General features: G+C 39.0%; 1 protein-coding gene across 5 annotated transcripts in view; it reads right to left on the bottom strand.

The window, feature by feature from the left end:
* Positions 1 to 20,769, bottom strand: part of MAST4 (microtubule associated serine/threonine kinase family member 4) — a 524,552-nt gene that overhangs the window by 335,356 nt on the left and 168,427 nt on the right. For all 5 annotated transcript variants that reach the window (XM_053913123.2, XM_053913118.2, XM_053913119.2 and 2 more), the window contains exon 3: positions 16,581 to 16,705. In XM_053913123.2, the coding sequence (XP_053769098.1) occupies positions 16,581 to 16,705 (125 nt within the window). The remainder of the gene's footprint in view (positions 1 to 16,580; positions 16,706 to 20,769) is intronic.

Here is a 20,769-nt window from a genome sequence, read left to right on the forward strand (position 1 = left end):
TAACTACAAGAGTTATGAGGCTTCCCTACCAGCCCTTATAGATGTTAAAAATAGCATGAAACTATAAAAATTAGATTATAGGATATAAATACAGGGAGATGAATCGAAGGAACAAAAGAATCAAGAAAGAGGTTCATAATGTGCTTTATATATGCAACATAAGTGGTATTTTAGATTAGGGTTTAAGAGAACTTGTTCAGTAATGGTGCTGGAATAACTAGTGAGCCCATAAAGATATGAGAAGAAAATATGAGATAATGCTTTTAGAATCTGAGAAGAAAATTACTTTTTTTAAGCATACCATGAAATCTAATAGTCATTCAAAATTAATAAAATAAACATAATTCTGGAAAAATTAATAAACATGAAAAATAGGGAGAGAAGACACAACTAAACAATATTAAAAAGCAAACCAAAACTACAGATGTCACATGCAATAAACAATTTTCAAACTGAGATTAAATAACCAAATTCATAAAAATTTATAAAATACCACATTAATTTGAGAAGAAAGTAAAAACCTGAAGAGCTTTAAAATCATTGAAAAATTGGATCCATCCAAAGTGGCCCTGCAAAGAAATGATCGGGCCCAGAGGGCTGTGGAGGTAACATTCAGAAGCGTCAAGAAACAGGCAAGCTATTCTTACACAAACTATTACGAGACCAGAAGAAGAAGGAACTTTCCCCGTGGTAGATGAAATTACTGTTTAGCAAACACTGCCTTGCTCCCACTCTCCCGCTCACTGATGCTGGACTTAACCACGTGCTCACTTTCGCCAGTGGGCCGAGGGTATGTTGTGTCAGGGCCAGGCCGCGTTCTTCAGCAGCCGTCAGCGTCTCTGCTCGTCCCTCCAGGAGTTGCCAACCTCCAGCACGAGACCACCACACCAGATGAGAGCTGCACCTCATCCTGGGTCCCCGAGGAGGACAGGTAAAGAAGACATGACTCTGACCTGCAGGCTGCACGCAAGCCAGGCCGACCCACAGAGCCAAAGCTGCCACCCCAGCCAATCCACACACCCACTGCCAGAACTTACCACTACTGACAACCACCCCTGAAAAATTACGGTTTATTGCACAGCAATTATTGTAATGTCGTAGGAATGATGGACATACCCCTCATTCCTTTTGTTGCGGTCACATAATCTAACAAAGGCAATAAGAAAAGAAAACGACAAACTAATACTATGTATAAATAGAGATAGCAAATCCTAAACAAAATACTAGTAAACTGAAGACAGAAATGATTTTTAAAGTTGTCATGCCAATGTTGTGATTCGTCAAGAAGTGTAAGGTTAATAGCCATCAGCAAATACAGAAAAGGCATTTGATATTAAAAAACAATCTAAGCAAACAAAACAAAGACATTCTTCATGTGCTACAGAGCACCTCCCCCCAGAAAGCACTACAGAATTCATCCCACTTAATATGAAATGTCCAAAATGTTCTCTTTATGTTTAAGAACAAGACAAGAATGCCTGCTATCATCACTTGTATTCAACATAATCCTGGAAGTCCCAATTAGTGAATTAATATTTTTTTAAATAAAAGGTATGGATATAGGAAAAGAAAGAAAGCTGTGATTATTTGCAAATCTACATTGTCTACAAAATACTCCCATTCCCCAAATATACAGATAAGAATCAGTAAGAATTAATAAAGTTGATTAATTTAAAAATAAATACACAAAAGCTAATTGAATTTCCATACCTTAGCCAACAAGAATACATGTTTATTCTTAATGGATGTCATTTAAAATTCCCAATAATAAATCTAACCAAGGATATACAAATTATTTCTGAAGAAAATAATAAAACCTTATTAAAAAACATTAAAGAAGTCCTAAGTAAATGGAGCAATATACTATGCTCTAGAATAGTAAAATTCAGCATCATAAAAATGTCAATTTCCCAAATTGATCTCTGGATTTAATATAATTCTAATCAAAATCTCAATCAGCTTGCGGAGCTTTACAAGTGAATTTATACAGAAGATAAATGTACCCAATATAGCCTACACTCTTAAAGAATAACAATAACATAAAGGAACTTTCTTGACCAGTTATTAATAAGACTGGTTATGAAGTTACAATAATTAAGAAACGGTGATATTGGCAGATAGACAAACTGACCAATTACAGGATAGAGAGCCCAGAAATAGAGAAACACAAAGAATGCCTAATACTTGGCAGTCACCTCTGACATGTTATGTTCCTTCCTTGTTACAACAATGCTGGAATTAACCATCCCAATTTGACTAATGAAGACACCCGGGCTCATGGAGGTACAGTAACAACTGTTCGAAATTCCTGAGCCAAGAAACGTCAATACTACATCAGTTTTAAGCTTCCCAATCCTAAACAGGCCAGTCTTTTCCATCACCTGCTACATTTTGAAGAATAGTTAGCATAGAAAGCAAGACAAAGGGCCTGTATGCAAAGGATGCCAGGACCTCCAAAAATGCTGAACAAAAACCCTGGCAGAAAAACGGGCAGAGCACAGCATCTGCCAGCAGCATTATGTAGTGACAGTTGTAAGAGGCACTAAGAAGAAATGCTCTTCTCTTCTGCGCACATCCACCTGGGACCAGACCATGAGCTCAATTAGTTGAGAAAGGCATATATCGCAAGTCCTAGAGAATTAAGGCCATGGCATCAAAAGTGTTTTGCTGATTTATAAGGGTCACGGTTGGAATAAAACACTCCACCCACACACTCAAATCAGAAGAAAAGAACAGCATATCAAAAAGAAAACTATATATATATTTTTTCAAAACTCTAAAAAACTACAGAGACCAAAACTCTGTCTTCAGGTAAGTATAGCCCCAAAATCATCAGGCAGAGGCATATCGAATACTCTACACATGTAAGAAGTGGTGAGGATTTGAAATCCACCACAGAAATGCTGTATTTTAAAGAACTATAACAGAAGGTAAATTAGGAACACCACAGCCCATAAAATTTGTTTCCAAAGAGGCATTATTCTCTGGTTGGCCTCTCAAATACTTAGTTTAGTTATGTGAAATGTCTATTAAAATGTTTTATGTTCCCAGTTCACTTAAAAAACTTGATTTTTTTCTAGTAGTTTGTTTATGCCTAGCTTCCATGAATACAGAGAGAAGCATGCTTTAAATAAAAATGAAATACAAGAAAAATGGCATTTTAAAGAATGGAACTCAAATTAAAATCTAAATTGCAAATCTTCTAACGTGTATAAGGAAGCTAAATTAGAACTCCAAGAAATGCTGAAAGGGAATATATTTTTAAGGGTCATAAACCAAATGATAATATTAATTGCAATAAGAAGGCATATTTAAATGAAAAGCCTAAAACTAAGGATTTCATAAGCAATGTCCCTAATTTATATGCTTAACATGTTAACATTTATTTCTGTCTTTTACATAGCTAACCAATTAGAGCATATTTCTAAAGAACCAATTTTATTAGCTGGTAATAATTTGTTATCTTAGCTATAATTCTGCAGCTTTTCAAGCAACAAATGAATGAATGTCTTACATCTAAAGAAAACACAAAAAGTGAAGGTATGATGTTTGAATACATGCAATTACTGGTATGTTACATTCTAATTAACATAATTAGCTTTGAAACAGTTCCCATAATAACTGTCAACATTTGTGTCAATTTAGTGGCATTTAATGACATGTGTAGCAAAGATATGCTATTCCTCTCACCTACAAGTAAAATAAAATAAACCTTTCCAGAAAAGAAGAGGCAGCCTCACTGAGTATTCAAAACGCTTTTTAACAAAAAAGCCCTATTCTGGCAGGTTTAGAAGGCATTGGGATATGGGTACCAGAGCAGTACACAATATTATCAAATGGGACTTAGGAAAAAAATTACATGATTAGTTTCCATTTTCTATGTCTCCTTTTTTTTGTTGGCTTTAGTACATTCCTAAGTTGACATTCACGCTGATACTCAGCTGATACATACCGGTTCTGATGGCTAAAACACCTCCTTACAGGCTGGCACTCTGAGTGTACTCCCAGTGCCCCATTACCTAGCCATAATGTGGCAATTAAACGGTTAACACCTGGCCAACCAAGCCACCTTCAGGCCTCTGCTTAAACCCTATAGTAAGTGTCCTCTGTCTGTTGAAATATTTTAAATACCTCCTCTGAGTACATGTGAACTATTTTAAAATATAGTCACATATTAGGGATGCATACTACAAAATGTTTTATTGATGGAGTGAGCCAGCAAAATGTTAGAGACCCAACAGGCATCCTCTAACTTTGTTACACCCGGATTAACAACAGCAAAATTTGGCAATAGCAAAAAAAATGGCAATATTATAATATTTTCAGTAAAATAGAGGTTAGTATTCTAAAGATCCAAATATACAAGCACTGGGATGTGTGGTATACAAAATGTCAATTCAACAGAAAACAAGTCACGTATTTGTTACAAAAAGAAGACTCCTAAAGGCCAATATTCTGAGCATCTGTGGTGTAACCCAAAATGAGGAATGAAAAGAAAGGAGATGGGGTATCTTTTTTTCCGGTTGTCTTTCTGTTTTTTACTGTTTGATGACATCAACCCTAAAAGTTTGTCTCATGTCGATCACACCACATTGTCCTTTCTTCATAACTTTCCACTTCAAACAAGCTTCATGCCCCACAAATCACCCTGCAGGAAACAGAGTGGACCTACAGTTATGTGAAAAATCATCACTGAGAAGCTCATATTTATAAGGCCAGCCTCATCTATTCTTTCATCTATACACTTCAGACATGCATTTAATAAAACTGAAGTTCCCTGATTTAATAAATGCATCGGTTTAGGCCCCTTGAACAACGGCCAACGTTACTGAGCTCTTCCTATGGGTTCCAAGTGCCTTACAGGTACTATCTCACTTGATTTCAGCAATAGCCAGGTCAGACAGGTACCATCAATAGTCCCATTTTTTAGAGGTTTTGTTTTTCTGAAGGTCAAGGTCACACATGTAGTAAGTGGTGAAGTCCAGATTCCAACCTGGCAGCCTGAATGTGGAACCCACCCTTTTAAACCTTACTCTGAACTGCCCACAATAATTAAATTCTAAATCAACTGCTTGTAAAAAAAAAAGAAAGAAAGAAAATGAACACAATGTAGATAAAGACCCCTGCAGCACAGTCCCTTTCTAGGCAAGAGGAGAGGAGTGACTGGAGGTCTGTTCCATCCATAAAATTCTCCAGTTCTAGGACTGATCTTTAGAAGCAAGGTTCTCAAAAGTCAATTAAAATGTACAGGGGTGTTATGGGTACAACCTAATATAAGCCCATGATATTTCATCCAGTGTCATTTCTAAGAGTCCATCCAACGAAATATTCTAGGCTTACATCTTCATCAGCTACAGATCATTTTCCTGGGCTCTCTAGGCAATCAGACCATTTGGGGATGAGGAGGAAAAGGGAGAAAAGAGACGGTTACAGCCCTATCTGATAAATGCTTCGCTTCAATATGCACAATCCAAACGAGTGTGATAGAACCCAGGTTGGGTGAGGGTGGGCAGAAATGTCATGGAAGGCTTCCTGGAAGAAGTGCATGTGCTAATGTACAAACAGGCATTGGCCAAGCAAACAGAAGGGAGCTGCATACAAAGGTATTTTCTTTCCAGAACAAGGAAGGGCATGAGGCAAGGAATCTAATGCCCTTAGAGGAATGGCAGGTAGTTCACTATTGCCCAAGTTATTTTGTCAAACTTTAGAAGCACCTAAGATGAGAAACCCTTGACCCTCCACCAGCTGAATCTGTGAAGAGGATGAATGTCCTCCAGCAAATGGGGGAAACACAGAAGCTCCTGAAAGTTTAATCAATACCTTTTTGATCAGAGGTATGTAAAAAGGGGGGGCAAAATTATATAATGGATCATATCATTTATCAGGCTAAAACTTACCACTGCTTGTATTTAGGAACCAAAAAAAAAACTTGTACAAAGAAACAATAGAAAAAATAAACACACTTAAAGCACCTATATAAGCAAAGCAAGGGGCATCTGTAATGAAGGAAAAACAAGTTGGTTTCATGCAATAAAGAGGCATTCCACAAGAGTTCTAGGAGAAGTGTTCATTCTTGCAAAAATAATAATAAATATATATCCCTGTTGTGGGGGGTGGAGGGATACACACACACACACATACACACAAGGTCTGTCCAGAAAAAGTCCAGCCATGGTTAATATAACAAGAACAATTTATGCAACATCAGTGTAACCTGGAAGCCAAGAAGAGTGGACTGGAATGTGCATGAGTGAACAATGATGACTTCACTGTACTAGTCAGTGGGGGCAGTAGACACTGTTGAGTGAACTTGTGTACTGTGTGGCCATCGCATTCAATATGACTGAGTAGAGCAATCAATGTGCATCAGATTTTGCATTAAGCTTGCACACTCCTCCATGGAAACTACTCAGATGATTCAGAAGGCTGCAGCAATGGGCAACTGGTGACTGTCAGTTTCATCACGACAACGTGCCCACTCATACGTCATGTCTTGTGCAGAATTTTTTGATGAAACATAAAATCACCCAGGTGACTCAGCCCCCCTACCTCCCAGATTCGGCACCTTGCAACTTCTGAATTTTCCCAAAACTAAAATCACTTTTGAAAGGAAAAGATTTCAGATCATTGATGAGATTCAGGAAAACATGATGGGGCAACTGATGGAGATTGGGAGAACTGTGTGAGGTCCCAAGGTGCCTACTTTGAAGGGGACTGAGACATCATTGTCCTATGTACAATGTTTCTTGTATCTTGTATCTTCTTCAATAAATGCCTCTATTTTCCATAGTACATGGCTGGATACTTTCTGGACAGACCTGGATATATCCATGACATGTTAAAGCCCTGGTCATTCCTAGTGAGTGCAGAAATCTACATACAGTAACGTGGTGTCTTAGATTCTTAGATTGTAAGGACATATACCATCCAGAGAACATTTCAAGTTTCAGTACAGAATCATCTTGGATAGAAAGAAAGGCACAGAAACACAGAAAACAGGTAAATGAAAGAAGGAATAAAAGTCAGGGCTCTTAGAAAGCAAACTTGCAGAAGCACTATAAGGCTTGGAATGATGGTCAGTCCTACTGTGAATTCAGACTTAAGCACAGGTTTTTGCCTTTGCATGTTATTTGTAAACATATTCTGCTACTTGGTACCCACTGCTTAAATTTTATTCTTTAAATGGAGGCTGACGTGCCCTGACCAATAAAAGAATTTAGTATATCACAAATAGCTAAATTAGACCTGCCACATTGCTCCTTTCTTCCCTTAAAAACAAACTTTTCACAATTAACAATAGCCAAGGGCTGGAAGCAACCAAAGTGCCCATGAATAAATGAGTGGATCAAAAACCTGTGGTACATTTACACAATGAACTACTATGCAGCAGAAAGAAAGAACTCCTACCCTTCGCAACAGCATGGATGGAACTAGAAAGCGTTATGCTAAGTGAAACAAGCCAAGTGGTGAAAGACAAATAGCATGTGATCTCACCTGTAAGAGGAACCTAATCAACAAAACAAACAAGCAAGCAAAATATAACCAGAGACATGGAAATAAAGAACAATCTGACAGTAATGAGAGAGCAGGAGGGAGGGGGATGATAGGGGGTAATGGGGGGGTGCTATCAAGGAATATGTATGAAGGATACATGGACAAGCCAAAAGGGATGGGTTCGAGGGTGGGAGGAAGGGGTGGGTGGGTTGGGGGCATGGAGGGGTGAAAATGGAGACAATTGTACTTGAACAACAACAATAAAACAAAAAGCTCTTCACCTCTGTCAAAAAACCCCACAACTTTCCTTTGCGAACTGATAGTGTCAGATTGGAAAGAAAAGACCTCCTAACCCAGTGAGTCTTTATTAACATCTTGTCATTGAATCTAAAATATAGCAAAAAATAACAACTATACTTCTTTTTGACTAAAATACCTGAAAATACCAGGCTTTCCACCCGGGAATTTCCTAAGTAAAAAGAAATCAGTTGCTTGGGTGCGTAAAGACCCCCCCGTCCACCTCTTACGGGGACACTCTTCTTTCTAAGAGACAGGTGGTGCTGGCGGTACTCTTGAATGGTTCGATTATGTCAAAATCGTTCTATCGCTGACATCCATGAGCCTCTCAGTTCTCCTGTGGTCCTTTGCCTCCCTAACTGTTCTAGAAACATCATGGTAAGAGGAAATATCACTGGCCACACCACACCGTCCACCTTTGCCTATCGCCCCACACCGCTCCACTATGCACACAGGCCCACCGCGTCTTGAAGCTTGCCTAACCCAAACCTTCCAGACCCTGCAGCCCATGTCATCCTCCCACATCGACAAATTGTCACAGCTGCACACATTCCAGCACGTTAGTATCATCTATTCTGCTTTCTGATTTCTCAGAAATCTTACCTCATCCAGCTTAGAAGCTCCTTAAAAAGCCAGGCCCTGTGTCATGTCTCTTCCCTGCAGGTTTGAATACGACTTGTACAACACGGACTCTACTCATATAGTCAATGAACTGAAAACGAGTCTAATGAACAAATACACTGATTCAGAAGCCAACACTACATACTTCAGGTGCCAAGAAACAAGGAATAAGTATAACTATCACTGCTACTCATTCCACTAACCACCGAAGTATATCTAGAAAAATAAGGTATTAAATTATGCCGGCTTTCCCAGAGCCATAATAACCAGGAAGCCTAAGAAGCCTATGAATTAAAATAATACTTTTTCATTTTTCCCAAGAATGGAAATGTTACATCCTAATACCTTCCTCCTACAAACCACTGTCTAATTACTATGGGTTCCTTGGTGTCTCCTGAACTGCAGAATCCTTCTGACAATAAGATAGCAAATAGGCAAGTGCTGCTATTTCACCACAGAGGCAAAAGGGCACCAGAGAGGACAAGCCGTGTCACACCAGGAGACCACCAGAGTGGTACCTGATCATCAGTACAAGAGACTTCCACGATGGCTGCCAAGACTGCTTCATCACCTTTGTCCTGAGCATCCCCCCCGACACAACCCAACCAAATCACTGATATCACAACCATTCAGCTAGTCTGGGCTCCAGGAGGCAGAACAATAGGAGCCTCAGAAAACTATTGAAACTTGGAATCAAGGCCTTCTCAGCATTTGTTAGTAAACAACCGTCATCTAAGTACTAAGTGCTCTTGGTGCTAAAGATATAGTGAGGAGTAAGCCGGCTGAGGTGCCAGCACTTGCCACTCCATGGGTCTTCTCTTGATGCTTGGTGAACAGGTTGGCCAGTTTTGAAAGAGGTCCACAAGGTGGGTAAGTGGGTAGTAAATGAAACCTAAGCTTTAGTACACACGCACACACAAATTTATTGCAGTTATAAATGTGTTTGGTTTCCCTCTATGATTGTAAGCAATTAAAAGAGGGCATGCATGTCTTCTCTTTCTATCCCACAGAACATTTGTGGGCAGCATCCATCTCACTCTCAAATGTCTTTGGTAATGAGAAGGGCACACCTGACCGGTCTGTGTAGGCACCCCCACGCAGAGCGCCACCCCAGCAGGCACTCCGTCCTTCCCAGGAAGGACAACACATACGCAAGGTAATGAATATTTTTTAATCTTCGCAAAATGTAAGGAAGAGAAAACTGGGATGGGAACTTTTAAATGACTACTTCTGGGTAGAATTTAATTTAAAAAAATGTCTCCCCCCAAATAAGTAGTTCTTTGTTCATTCATTGACTGAATCACAGTGAATTTCATGGGTTTTCGGCTAATTATTCTCATGGCAGCCAAGCATGGTTAGCGTAAGGATGCACAATTTGAGTGTCTCTTCATAGAGGCAGTAGTTATAGTGAGCATTTTATAGTTTGTTTTTAAGCGGATCTTCAATTTATGGACTCATGTTAAACCAGCTACTCTGCAGATGGGCTCGGGTAAGCCTATAATGAGATATATCTTCATGGATTAGGCCTGACCTCTAGTAATCTGCTCAGGGCTCCCCATCACTATTTCAGCACTGAGCTATGAAAGTTCACCCTTCACTACAAACAGAACCCAGCTCCTAGGGTAATAGCTGGGAGATGTATTACTCCTGGAATACCAGCACCCCTGAGACCAAGATTATAATGTCCACAGCTGAAGGCACTATTTCACAATTGAGATTACTACTTTCCAGATGAAAAAAAAATTGAACTGTGGAATGATGCCTTCAGCTACAGACACTGTAATCACACTCAGCAGTTCTCATATCCCAAGAGCGGTGGAGGGTGCCCACAGTTGTTACGGCAAGCTGATTTAGGGAATGGAAGGAAGAAGCCCTAGGAGGAAGCATGGATAAGCCCAGTTGCACACTGGCTTTATCTGTGGGCTTTGGTGTATGAGCACAACATGTCCAACTGCCACACCAACTTCACTGAAAATGAACAATAAATGTAAAAAAGGTTACTTTTCACCCAACAAACTAGCAAAGTTACGTGTTCTATTTAGAAGACACTACTGACTGCTGGCCAGAGTGTAGGGACACGCACTTTCTCATCTCTGGAAATATAAGTTGGTAGAGCACTCCAAGAAACAATTGAGCAAAAGTGTGAAGAACCCCATCATGCTCATATCCTTTACCACAGTAATCCCACTCCACCAACATAGCCTGAAAAAACAATTAGAGGTGACAAGGACTTGTTAAAAGCCTGCTCATCACCATTATTGGCAAGAGGACAAACTTAGAAATTACCTAAAGGGTGAAATAGTTTAATAGACTATGAGAAATCCATACGTTAGAATATTATGCAGCCTTTCGATTGAGTCATAATGGCTAAGGAGAAATGCTAATTCATAGTTGTATTCTGCAATTTTTGTTAAGCAATTTATCCAAGGGCATTCAAGTTGTTCCTACATCAATATTTAACAGGTACTCTCTCGGAGTTAACTAATTGGACTTCGGCTCAGGTTTTTGTTTTTGAGCTATAAGGCTAATGAAGTATTGATATAATATTAAATGACTGCAAATAAAGTCTGCAGCCTAAATAAATGCTGACATTGTGTCAGTGCATTCTGAATGAATTAAAAAGGAAAAATGCACTTTTGCATACGTTTAGTGAATTTTCCCTGTGTCTTCATAATGCATTTTTTGCAAATGGAAAAGATGAATATTCATCAAGGCTCTCTGAATATATTACAGTTTAAATAGTTTGGTTTAAATATTTATAATACATCATGAAACATACATTTTCCATTAAAAGAAATGGATATGATGTCAAAAGAGGGCCACTGAAGAAACATAAAATTATACCACTTAACCTAATATTAAAAGTTGAAAAACAATATTTGAAAGCACTCCCCCCCAATAAAGGTCAATCTGAGAGAAAAGTGCTTATCTTCCTCCCCTCTGATAACACCACCTCAGCCAAGCCTGGCTGACTACCCCCAAGAAACATTTTTCCACCGACCCCAGGAACACTGAGGCCAGCATTTGAGTGACAGGCACTGCGCAAGGCAGCACGCAAAAGTTCATTCACTTAATCCTCACAATATGTTTATGAGGTTACCACAAGTAGTAGAAACTGGAGTTAATATCTTAACCACACTACTTTTCCCCCTTATTCCCACCTTCCAACAGAACAACTACTGTTAAATTCCTGAATGCAGTTCGCATAGTGAACTGCTCCTGGGCTTGAAGGATAGCTTCTTCATTAGGCTAAATAATACACACCTAAAAAGTTAATCACAGATTAAAGCAATAACAAAAAATAAACAGAACTCCATTCTAGGGCCCAAGAATTTGTACTGAAAGGAAATATATTTGCTTATGTATTCAACAAGTCTTTACTGAGCACCTACTATGTGCCTGGCACTATTCTAGGCCCTGAAGAAATAGCTGGGAAAACAGAAAAACTACATCCACCCTCATGAATTTTTCATTAGATATTAAGAGACATATAATAAAATAAGCACCTTATGTAGTATATTGGAAGGAGATGAAGCTACGGCAAAAAGTGAGTGCGTGACATGGGGAACTGGGTGTGCAGTGTGGGGAAGTTTCCAGTGGGACAGTCAAGGACAACCCCAGTAAGAAAGAACATGAGAGGGACATTCACACAAACAAAACGTAAGTCTCATGATTTGAATCACATGGAAAACTGAAGAAAAATACTGAAAACTAATTTTCACTGTGTTTCTGCCATCTATCTATTATGCCAAAGTACAAGACAAGTGAATGTTTCTTACAATGGCCACATATGCCATTTCTAAACCTTAACCATCAAGGCCTACAACCCTACTTTCCTAAGGAACAGTAAGTCACTACTGGTCCTCTTTGCCTCCTGAAATCTCCATCTCTCTTGCCAGAAAGCAGCATCTGTATAAATCCCCGTGCTTTCGATGACTGTGACTTCTTTGATAAACTACCCATGTGTGTGGGGAGGGGCAGAAAGATGGAGAAAGCAAAGGGGGAAATGAGTTTTCCCCTCTTCAGATTAATGTATATGAAGTGTACATCTGACACTTCATCAGCACTCCCGGCTGGTGTCCCAGCAGGCAGACACTGGCTGAGCATGTATTCTGCCAGCTTCCAGGCTACTTAGGATGAATTGGCAACATGCCATTTATCTGAAATGCCCAATGTGTCTGGGAGAGGGAGCACAACTACATTTAGCATTGCCAAGGAAAACTAGATACTTTGGGCTAGTAATTAATCTCCTTCTTGAGAAGGTAGTTAGCATTACCTTCAAGCTTGCCTATGGCATTTAAATGACCTATAGGTCACACATTTACTAAAATTCAAACCACAGGGCACTCATTTATATATATCTTACCAACATATGAATACCTCTCAGGCTGAGAGTCTACACTTTTCCGAAATGTATGTTGTTGTGCTGTACATGAAATTCTGTTGTATCAAGTTGTAATGCTGTTATTTGTACATAAACCACTTTGACTCCTATTTTTCCAATTTTCCCACACTTGAACACCCATTTCACTTCGACTTACTTCTTCAGTGAGTCAACAAAATATTTAAACCAATGTGATTACATGACTGCTTACAAGCAGATTAATAAAATCTCCTTGAATGTGGACACTGTAATCTCTTCATAATTTTGTCACCATATTTTTTGAGCAGCTGATGTGGAACCCAAGGGGATTTGGCCCGTTACATGGACTTTACAGCAAGTCACAATTTTAAGATGCACAGTGAGCAGCAAAACCAAAGAGGTTTTAGATGGATGATCTCATTACGCCGCCCATTACAGCATATAGAATCACACCATCACTCCTGCCTTGCAATGCAAGAAATTCGTCACTCTCTAGGAATGATTATTCATTCCATCAACATTACTTACTGAACGCTTCCTACCTGCAAGGTGTAGTGCTAGGGGCAGTGAGAAGTAGAAAGCCAAATCAGGCAGGAATTCTGCCCTGGAGGAGCTTGCAGTCTAGCAGGGAAATATTAGGCATAAACACCAAGAACTAAAGGGTGCACTGTGATGCCTGCTAAGGAGAGCCAGGAGGAGAAGGGTTGACTTACAGCTCTAAGATGGGGATAATGAGAGAGCATAGAAGCTGGAGAGAGGATCAGAGTGAAGCATGTTCTAATGCACAATGCACAATCCAGAAACATCGGCTTGTTTCGAAGACAAAGAAAAGGAAAAATGGGGGAGGGGAAGAGAAAAAGTAAGTTCTAATAGGTGTGTATTTCCACCTCTACAGCATCATTATTAAATCTTTCCGTTGTACTCAGTAGAGATACTTTAGATGTAATCCAATAAAAAAAAAAAGAAACATTAACATTTCTGCAAAGGGTACCAAAAGCAGGAGTCATTCACATGTCCTGAGTGCCACGCTGAAATACAGGATATGGCATAGATACCTTGACCAACACGCAGAACAATGAGGAAATCGAGAGGTTCTCTGCCCGGCAGCCCTCCTCAAGCTGCTGCTAGCTCGTAAGACAACAGCGGTTGGAGGACAAGAGATGTGGTCAAACAGCTCACAAATAGTTTTACTTGGACTACAACTAGGAAGTAATGAGACTTCTGAATGAAATATATGATGAGCGCTATATTTTAAACCTCCGCTGTCTAGTAGTAAATGGTTAATCACACTCTGGCTTCTGTACCCAAACTTATCCATAATATGATAAGAACAGAAGAATTAACGCTGCTACCTTTTGAGACATTATGGGCCTGGTATTATTTTAGGTTTGCTTTCTATAGTATTTTAGCATTTTCTCTAGATTTGCTCTTAAACAAACACTATAAAAACTTGCAGGGTGGATAAGCTAATAATTTAAGTGACTACTCCATAAGAATGTCATTGGAAAAATTTGGAGGAGTACCCTGTTTGTGTTTCCTATTATTAGCCCTCCTTATGTTTCTACCTTACTCCCCAAATACCTTAGGTAATTGAGTAGATCAATTTCTGTATTTGAGTAGATGACTACCATTGTTACAATAGATAAAATATTTATACATATTACTTTGCGACACTGTTGCTTTAATCAGAATGATTTTCTTGGCAATAAACATAAAAGATTACTATTTAAGTGTTAAGAATAATATTGCAATGGCCCAAAAAACACTTCTGTTTTTTTTTAAAAATCACTGTGAGGAATTTCCCTTTCCTTAAAAAGTAAATACTTACTGTAAAATAAGCTTTTGATAAAATTCCCCCAAGAAAAACAGTAACTTTGAACTTGGGGATGAGATGGAGGAAGATGCTAACTATCATCACTTTAACTGCACCTTTAAAATAAGTCCCAAAATTTTCACGAGGGGAAAACAATTAATTTTGGCTTAAAGATTATAGTCAATTTTCAGAAGTCATAAAATATCCTCAAAGAAACATTTTTAGGGATAATTATTCAATATCATTCTGAATCTTTACTATTTGAAAAGCAGAATTAGGGAATTCCAAAGTTGAATTTCCAGAGACTGTTTATACCTCTTTTCATCTTGCCCTTGCAGATGAGGTGGTAAAATCTAAGAAACTAAGTGCCCAAGTTTACACAGGTACCTAATAGCAAAAGCAGGACTAGACCTAAAATTAAAAAGCTAGACCTAAATTACATCTCTCTACATTACTGAACCATTCCCAAATCTATTACCAATGCATAAAATTATAAGGCATCTAATGCACTGATTTACATATTATTTGCATCATCACCAGTAAGGGATGTTTAAAAATCTATTCCCATACCATACAACCCCTACCACCACTGCAAAAATAACTTGTAAAAACTTACTTGTAAAGTAAGAACTTGTAAAAGATTAAAGCAAAGAAGTAATGCCCCCCCTAAAAAAACAAAATTCTAGTAAAGACCACAATTAAAAGTAAAGGTGTAAATTTAGGGGGTTGAGGAATAAAGGAGTCTGTACTGCTAACAAAAACAGAAAGATTTATACCATGTGCCAACTGGAAAATGTTAAGAAAGTGCTGGAGTTGGAATAATGACCATTTTCAATTATCATAGAAAAGAAGGGTCCAGGCAAGAATCACTACAGTCATATAAATCTAAGGGGGATTTTTGATGAGGAGAAGCATGTTTGCATGACCTGAAAGTATCTCCCCACAGAACGCTTATTGAATACAAGAGAATAAGTCTAACTACAGTGGGGAAATCGGGCAACATCTTGACTAGGTGAAAAAACTGACTTCACAATAAGGGGCAGATGGACATCATGTGTCTGCAGATGGCATGCCCTGAGAGGACACGACATCACCAATGTCATATTCTGTCCTGGAATGCAAAAACGTAAATCTCAGCATAAAGGAAATATCAGACTTAGACACATAATATGAGAAATATTCCATTAAAAAACATGGGTGGGGCTATGTAGCCTTCAAAAATGTTGATGTCAAAAAGGCAAAAAAAAAGGGGCTACAGAAAAATTCCGGATTAAAGGGGACTAAATAGATATGATAATTAAATTTAATATATGACTCTAGACTCCTGTATGTAGGAGGGAAAATGGTATAAGGACATTACTGAGCCAATTGATGAAATACAGGTGGCAGAGTAGATAAAAGGTTTATATCAGCCATAAATTTATTGAAGTTAATGACTGATATATACTAGTCCCAAACAGTTCAAAAAAGTATGTGTGCATGTACATATGTGTATGCATGTGTATATATGGAGGGAGAGAAAGTTGGGCAAGAGGTTAGTAGTTGAGTCTAGCTAGGTAAAGGATCAACTGGTGCTTTATCACTTTTCTGATTCGTAAAACTTGTCTGCGGCCATACCACCCTGAACACGCCGGATCTCGTCTGATTCGTGGAACTTTTCTGTTAGTTTGGAATTATTTCCAAATAAAAAGTTGTCTGTTTTTTGTTTTTGGTTTTTTTGAGCTGAGAAACATTTTCATTTCTTTTACAGGAAGAGTGTAGACCAGAGTCAAGTTGACAGAAATAGTCCAAATTAGGTTGAGGGGTGGGGGGAGGAAGGTGCTTGGGAAAATCAGCACACTGAAAGCAAGGAATTTCACATTGCCAAATCTGTGCTTAACGTTAAATTTAAGTGCAAATGCATTTAAACTCAATAAACTCAAAGTAGTCCCAGGAGAGGTGGCGAGATGGACCAAACCCAGCCCATCACAGACAGATCCCACAGACACTCACCAGGCTGGCGGTGAGTGAGGGCGCCGACTGGCCCAAGGCCTGGCTGCGCATGCGCACGAGGTTGGAGGTCTCCGTAGACGCTGACCAGGCCTGGCCCGCCACAGGGTTCGGAAGCAGGTACCTCCCTGTTGGGATTAAAGAGAAGACAATGTAAACGGCAAGCAGAACAGTAGCACTTCCATGGCAGTGGCAGACCCCTTCTTGGCCATCCTACTGTATTACTTCTTCCATAATTACATTTACCAACAGCAACTGGAGGCAAATTGTTTCAATTAAGTCAAGAAGATCTAGTGGCAAGTTCTGAATTCCCACATAAACCCAAGAAAACGTCTTCATCTCCAGAACCTGTAGCTTTCAGCCAGGGCAGAATGAAGTATCCTGTTACTTCTGCCAATTCCATGGGAACATGCTGAGGATGTATCTAAATCCACGAAGCACTCTCAGCATCTAAGAAATAAACCTGTGCAGGTACACACATTGCTTTAAAATGCCTAATATGGAAAGTGATCCAGGATTCATCTGGAAAACGGTTTACAAAGTGGAGATCATGCCCAACAAAAGGAAGGGTCACAATTCTTTCAAGGTGAAATGGGGCTGGTGCCTCTCTCTCCCAGCTTCTCTCTCTGAAGCACTGGTTGGTCATCCATGTCCACACAACACATAATTGTATCTATTTACATAAATCAGGGCATCAATGTCAGCCTAGCTTCACTGAGCAAGTTACATCAACCTTGAACTCTAATATATGTGTATGCCTTTGAAAGTCAAACAGCTGAACCAATTCACACTATGTTACTTCCTTAGTATGTGGACTGGACTAGTTATCAATGCATGAGAAATAAGGCTTTTTGACTTCAGGAAGTTAGGATGGACATGAATATTCACATCGTAATGAAGCTCAGTAAAAGCAGAGGCCATGCTTGACTTTTATCTGCTCTGCCCCAGTACTAACCCAATAACTGGCCACCGTAGGTGCTCATTAAATATTTGTTGAATGATGAAAGAACAAGTGGGCACTTCTTTCCCAGAAACACACATAGGGACAATGAGAGATGGCAGATAACCCACAGAGTCTCGTTGAAGGGCTGTGTGTATGGGGACTCCAGCTTCATACCTCCCAGAATCAGGAGGGATTGCAGTCCCATGTATGACTGGTGGCCCTAGAGCAGAGGTGATATTTGTTCCTTCGATTTTCCCCAACAGATCTCTTCCTGTAAAAAAGCCCCTCTCTTACCTGTGGCATACACTTCGCAGGCATATCCCACTAGTTAGCAACTGACTGCAGTGTATTAACTAGCTGACTATTAGTGTCCATGCTAGCAGCACTATCAAAGTATAGGAGCTGGGGACAGCGCCCATCAATTGTCCATGTTAAGAGGTCTAATGCTTTAATGTGTGTGCTTTCAGAAATATAGATTTTAATTGTAAAGGGGGAAAATGACTTATTTTGCCAAAACTGCTCCTTCACTCTCTTATTATATAGTAAAAGCACAGACTCTAGAGAAAACTAGATTTGTTTTTGAGACCTTGACCTATAGCTGAATGACACTGGGAAAGGAAGTTAGGCAACCTCTCTTGGCCTTAATTTTTTCACCTCTAAAATGGGGACAGGAGATAGGATCGACTAGAATTATTAAGGGGATTAGAGGATTTTATAAGTAAAGCACTCAGTAAATGCTAGCTATTTAGTCCTAAAAGTAGTAAAATTGAAAACTATCATTTTTTGCTTGATTTCTTGTCACTCAAAAAGCAGAAAACATAAATATATATAAAGAAAAAAAATCACCGAAAATTGCAACAGGGAAAACCACCATCAACATTTCAGTGACTTGCTTCCAGAGGTTCTAACTGCAACCTGTACTTTCTAGCAGAATTGATTTTGGCATGTGCCCCTCTCAGTACCTCATAAAAGGTTATGACCTTTTTCAAGCAAAAAAAAAAATAATAAAGCAAATTAATTGAAGCATAAACCCTATTATTAAAATTTCAAATACAATTACATTTTGTGGTTCCAGTCACCATCTCAAAAATATTCAGATATATTTTGTGCACGATATGTTACATTTAAAGTCTAGAATTTTTTTCTTGCTTTATTTTGAAATATGAACTACAAGCTGGGCTATGAAAGAGGGTCTTTGGGAAATCTGCCCTCTTTAGGACTAAAAGCAAGACGTTAATAAAGAAGAACAGGAAAACTACACACTGCATTTAGGCATACTATCATTATCACATGAATAAATGGCTTCTTTAATATAGAAATAACTCTCACTGTTTGAAGGACATCATTTGTTAAAAATATACCAACCTCCAGTAATCAGAATCCATACCTTTTTTTTTCCTGGTCCTCCCTGTGTCTTTTCCTGTATTTTTAAAATGATTTTACTTATTTATTTCTTGAAAGAGAGGAAGGGAGGGAAAAAGAGGGGGACAGAAACATTAATGTGTGGTTGCCTCTCACATGGCCCCGAGTGGGGACCTGGCCTGCATCCCTGGTATGTGCCCTGACTGGGAACTGAACTAGTGACCCGCCCCCGGTTCGCAGCCCATGCCCAATTCATTGAGCTACACCAGCCAGGGCCTTTTCCTGTATTTTATGCTTCATGTTTTCTTTGTTCATGTTTCAGAGAGTGGCCTGACAGGAAGTGTAGAAGCTACCAATGTCACAATTTATGTGATGGAGGGAGCGCACTCTGGCCTCACCATTTTTCTAGCCCAGATGCTTTATTTTAAAGAAAACAAGGGTACATATGAAAACATGAAGAATTTAATGTAATCATGGAAAAATTTAAAGGGGGAATATTTTAAGTCACTAAAAAATTCTATAATTCAGTCTTCTTTTCTCTTAGTAAAAAATTGTTTTCCGACTGTCTCCCTATAATCCCCAAGATGAAGAAACAGGTGTTCATTTCTGTATTCTCAGTACCTGGCACAGTCCCGGGCATAGTGTCTGGCACTTAGTAAGTGCTCAACAAATGTTTGCTGACTGAAATGCAGTTAAATGGCACTATTTGATCAATTCTTGATGAAGTCTAAAAGGAAAAATAAAACTAAGTCCATTATTTTCTTAAATTTCATTTGGAGTAAAGTATAATAGTTAAAATACACTGAGACCTTACTATGGTCCAGACACTGCAACATATTAGCAGCCCTATGGGGTCCTAGGTAATATTATCCTCATTTTAAAGCCCAGATAGGTTACATAGTTAAATGAGGGTACACGGCTGATAAATGGGTGAAACCAGGATTCTTACTTTGAAGCCCATATCCTATTACAGGAAAATATTCATCGCATATGCTTAGGTGAAAAACAAGTCATAAGATAGGGTGATTTTATATTTATAAGAATATAATATATATGCATACATATACATATGTGTGTATATGTGTATATATATGAATGAATGAAAGACATGGTAACATTGGGATTAAATGAGATAATACACTTCAGGCACTCAGCCTGGGACATGGAAGGCAGTCGCTCTACTGCCACTGCTCACACTGTCATAAGAACGTTACAACTCCACTGATGCAGCCCCACCGTCACAGCAACAAAATAAAACATGGGAATGGATTCCTTGGACAGATCACAAAAGAAATAGAGAACACTGCTGAATAATATTACAATAAAGAACAATATTCCTTACAGGATTGCTGTTATCTCTGGCAAGGAAAATGGGGACTGGGTCCAGGGAGAAGTATGCTTTAATATTGCACTGTTTTAAAAATTATCTGCAGGGAGTAACGGAAGTTTAAAAATTAAATTTCACTTGTGGTTTTAATAAATTTAATATTGTTTTTCTAATGTATCTTTCAAATATTAAGCTTTGATAGAGCTGGCTGGTAGGTATATGCAGTTGTATTGAATTATTCTCTATTCATTTCTGTAGATATTACATGACATTGCTTTTAATGATTCCTATCAAAAAAGTGCTTCAAAATCTAACATGGCAAACCAGCCAAGAACACATTCCTTCCACCCCTCATAATGGCAGTTCCCAAGGCCACATGAGGGAGGGGTGTGGGTAATAGTGGCAGGTCTCCAAGGGGTCTGGGTGGGGTGGGGAAGCAACAAGCCAGGGGAGAAGCTCCATGAAGCATGGGAACAAGCAGGAACCATGAGGACCTTCACTGTGGTCCCAGCATGCAGGTCGTGGCAGCTGTGGCTCAAAGAGGCTCCCTGTCTGCCAGG

The sequence above is a fragment of the Desmodus rotundus genome, chromosome 1, assembly GCF_022682495.2.
Source record: "Desmodus rotundus isolate HL8 chromosome 1, HLdesRot8A.1, whole genome shotgun sequence".
Classification (NCBI taxonomy): Eukaryota; Metazoa; Chordata; class Mammalia; order Chiroptera; family Phyllostomidae; genus Desmodus; species Desmodus rotundus.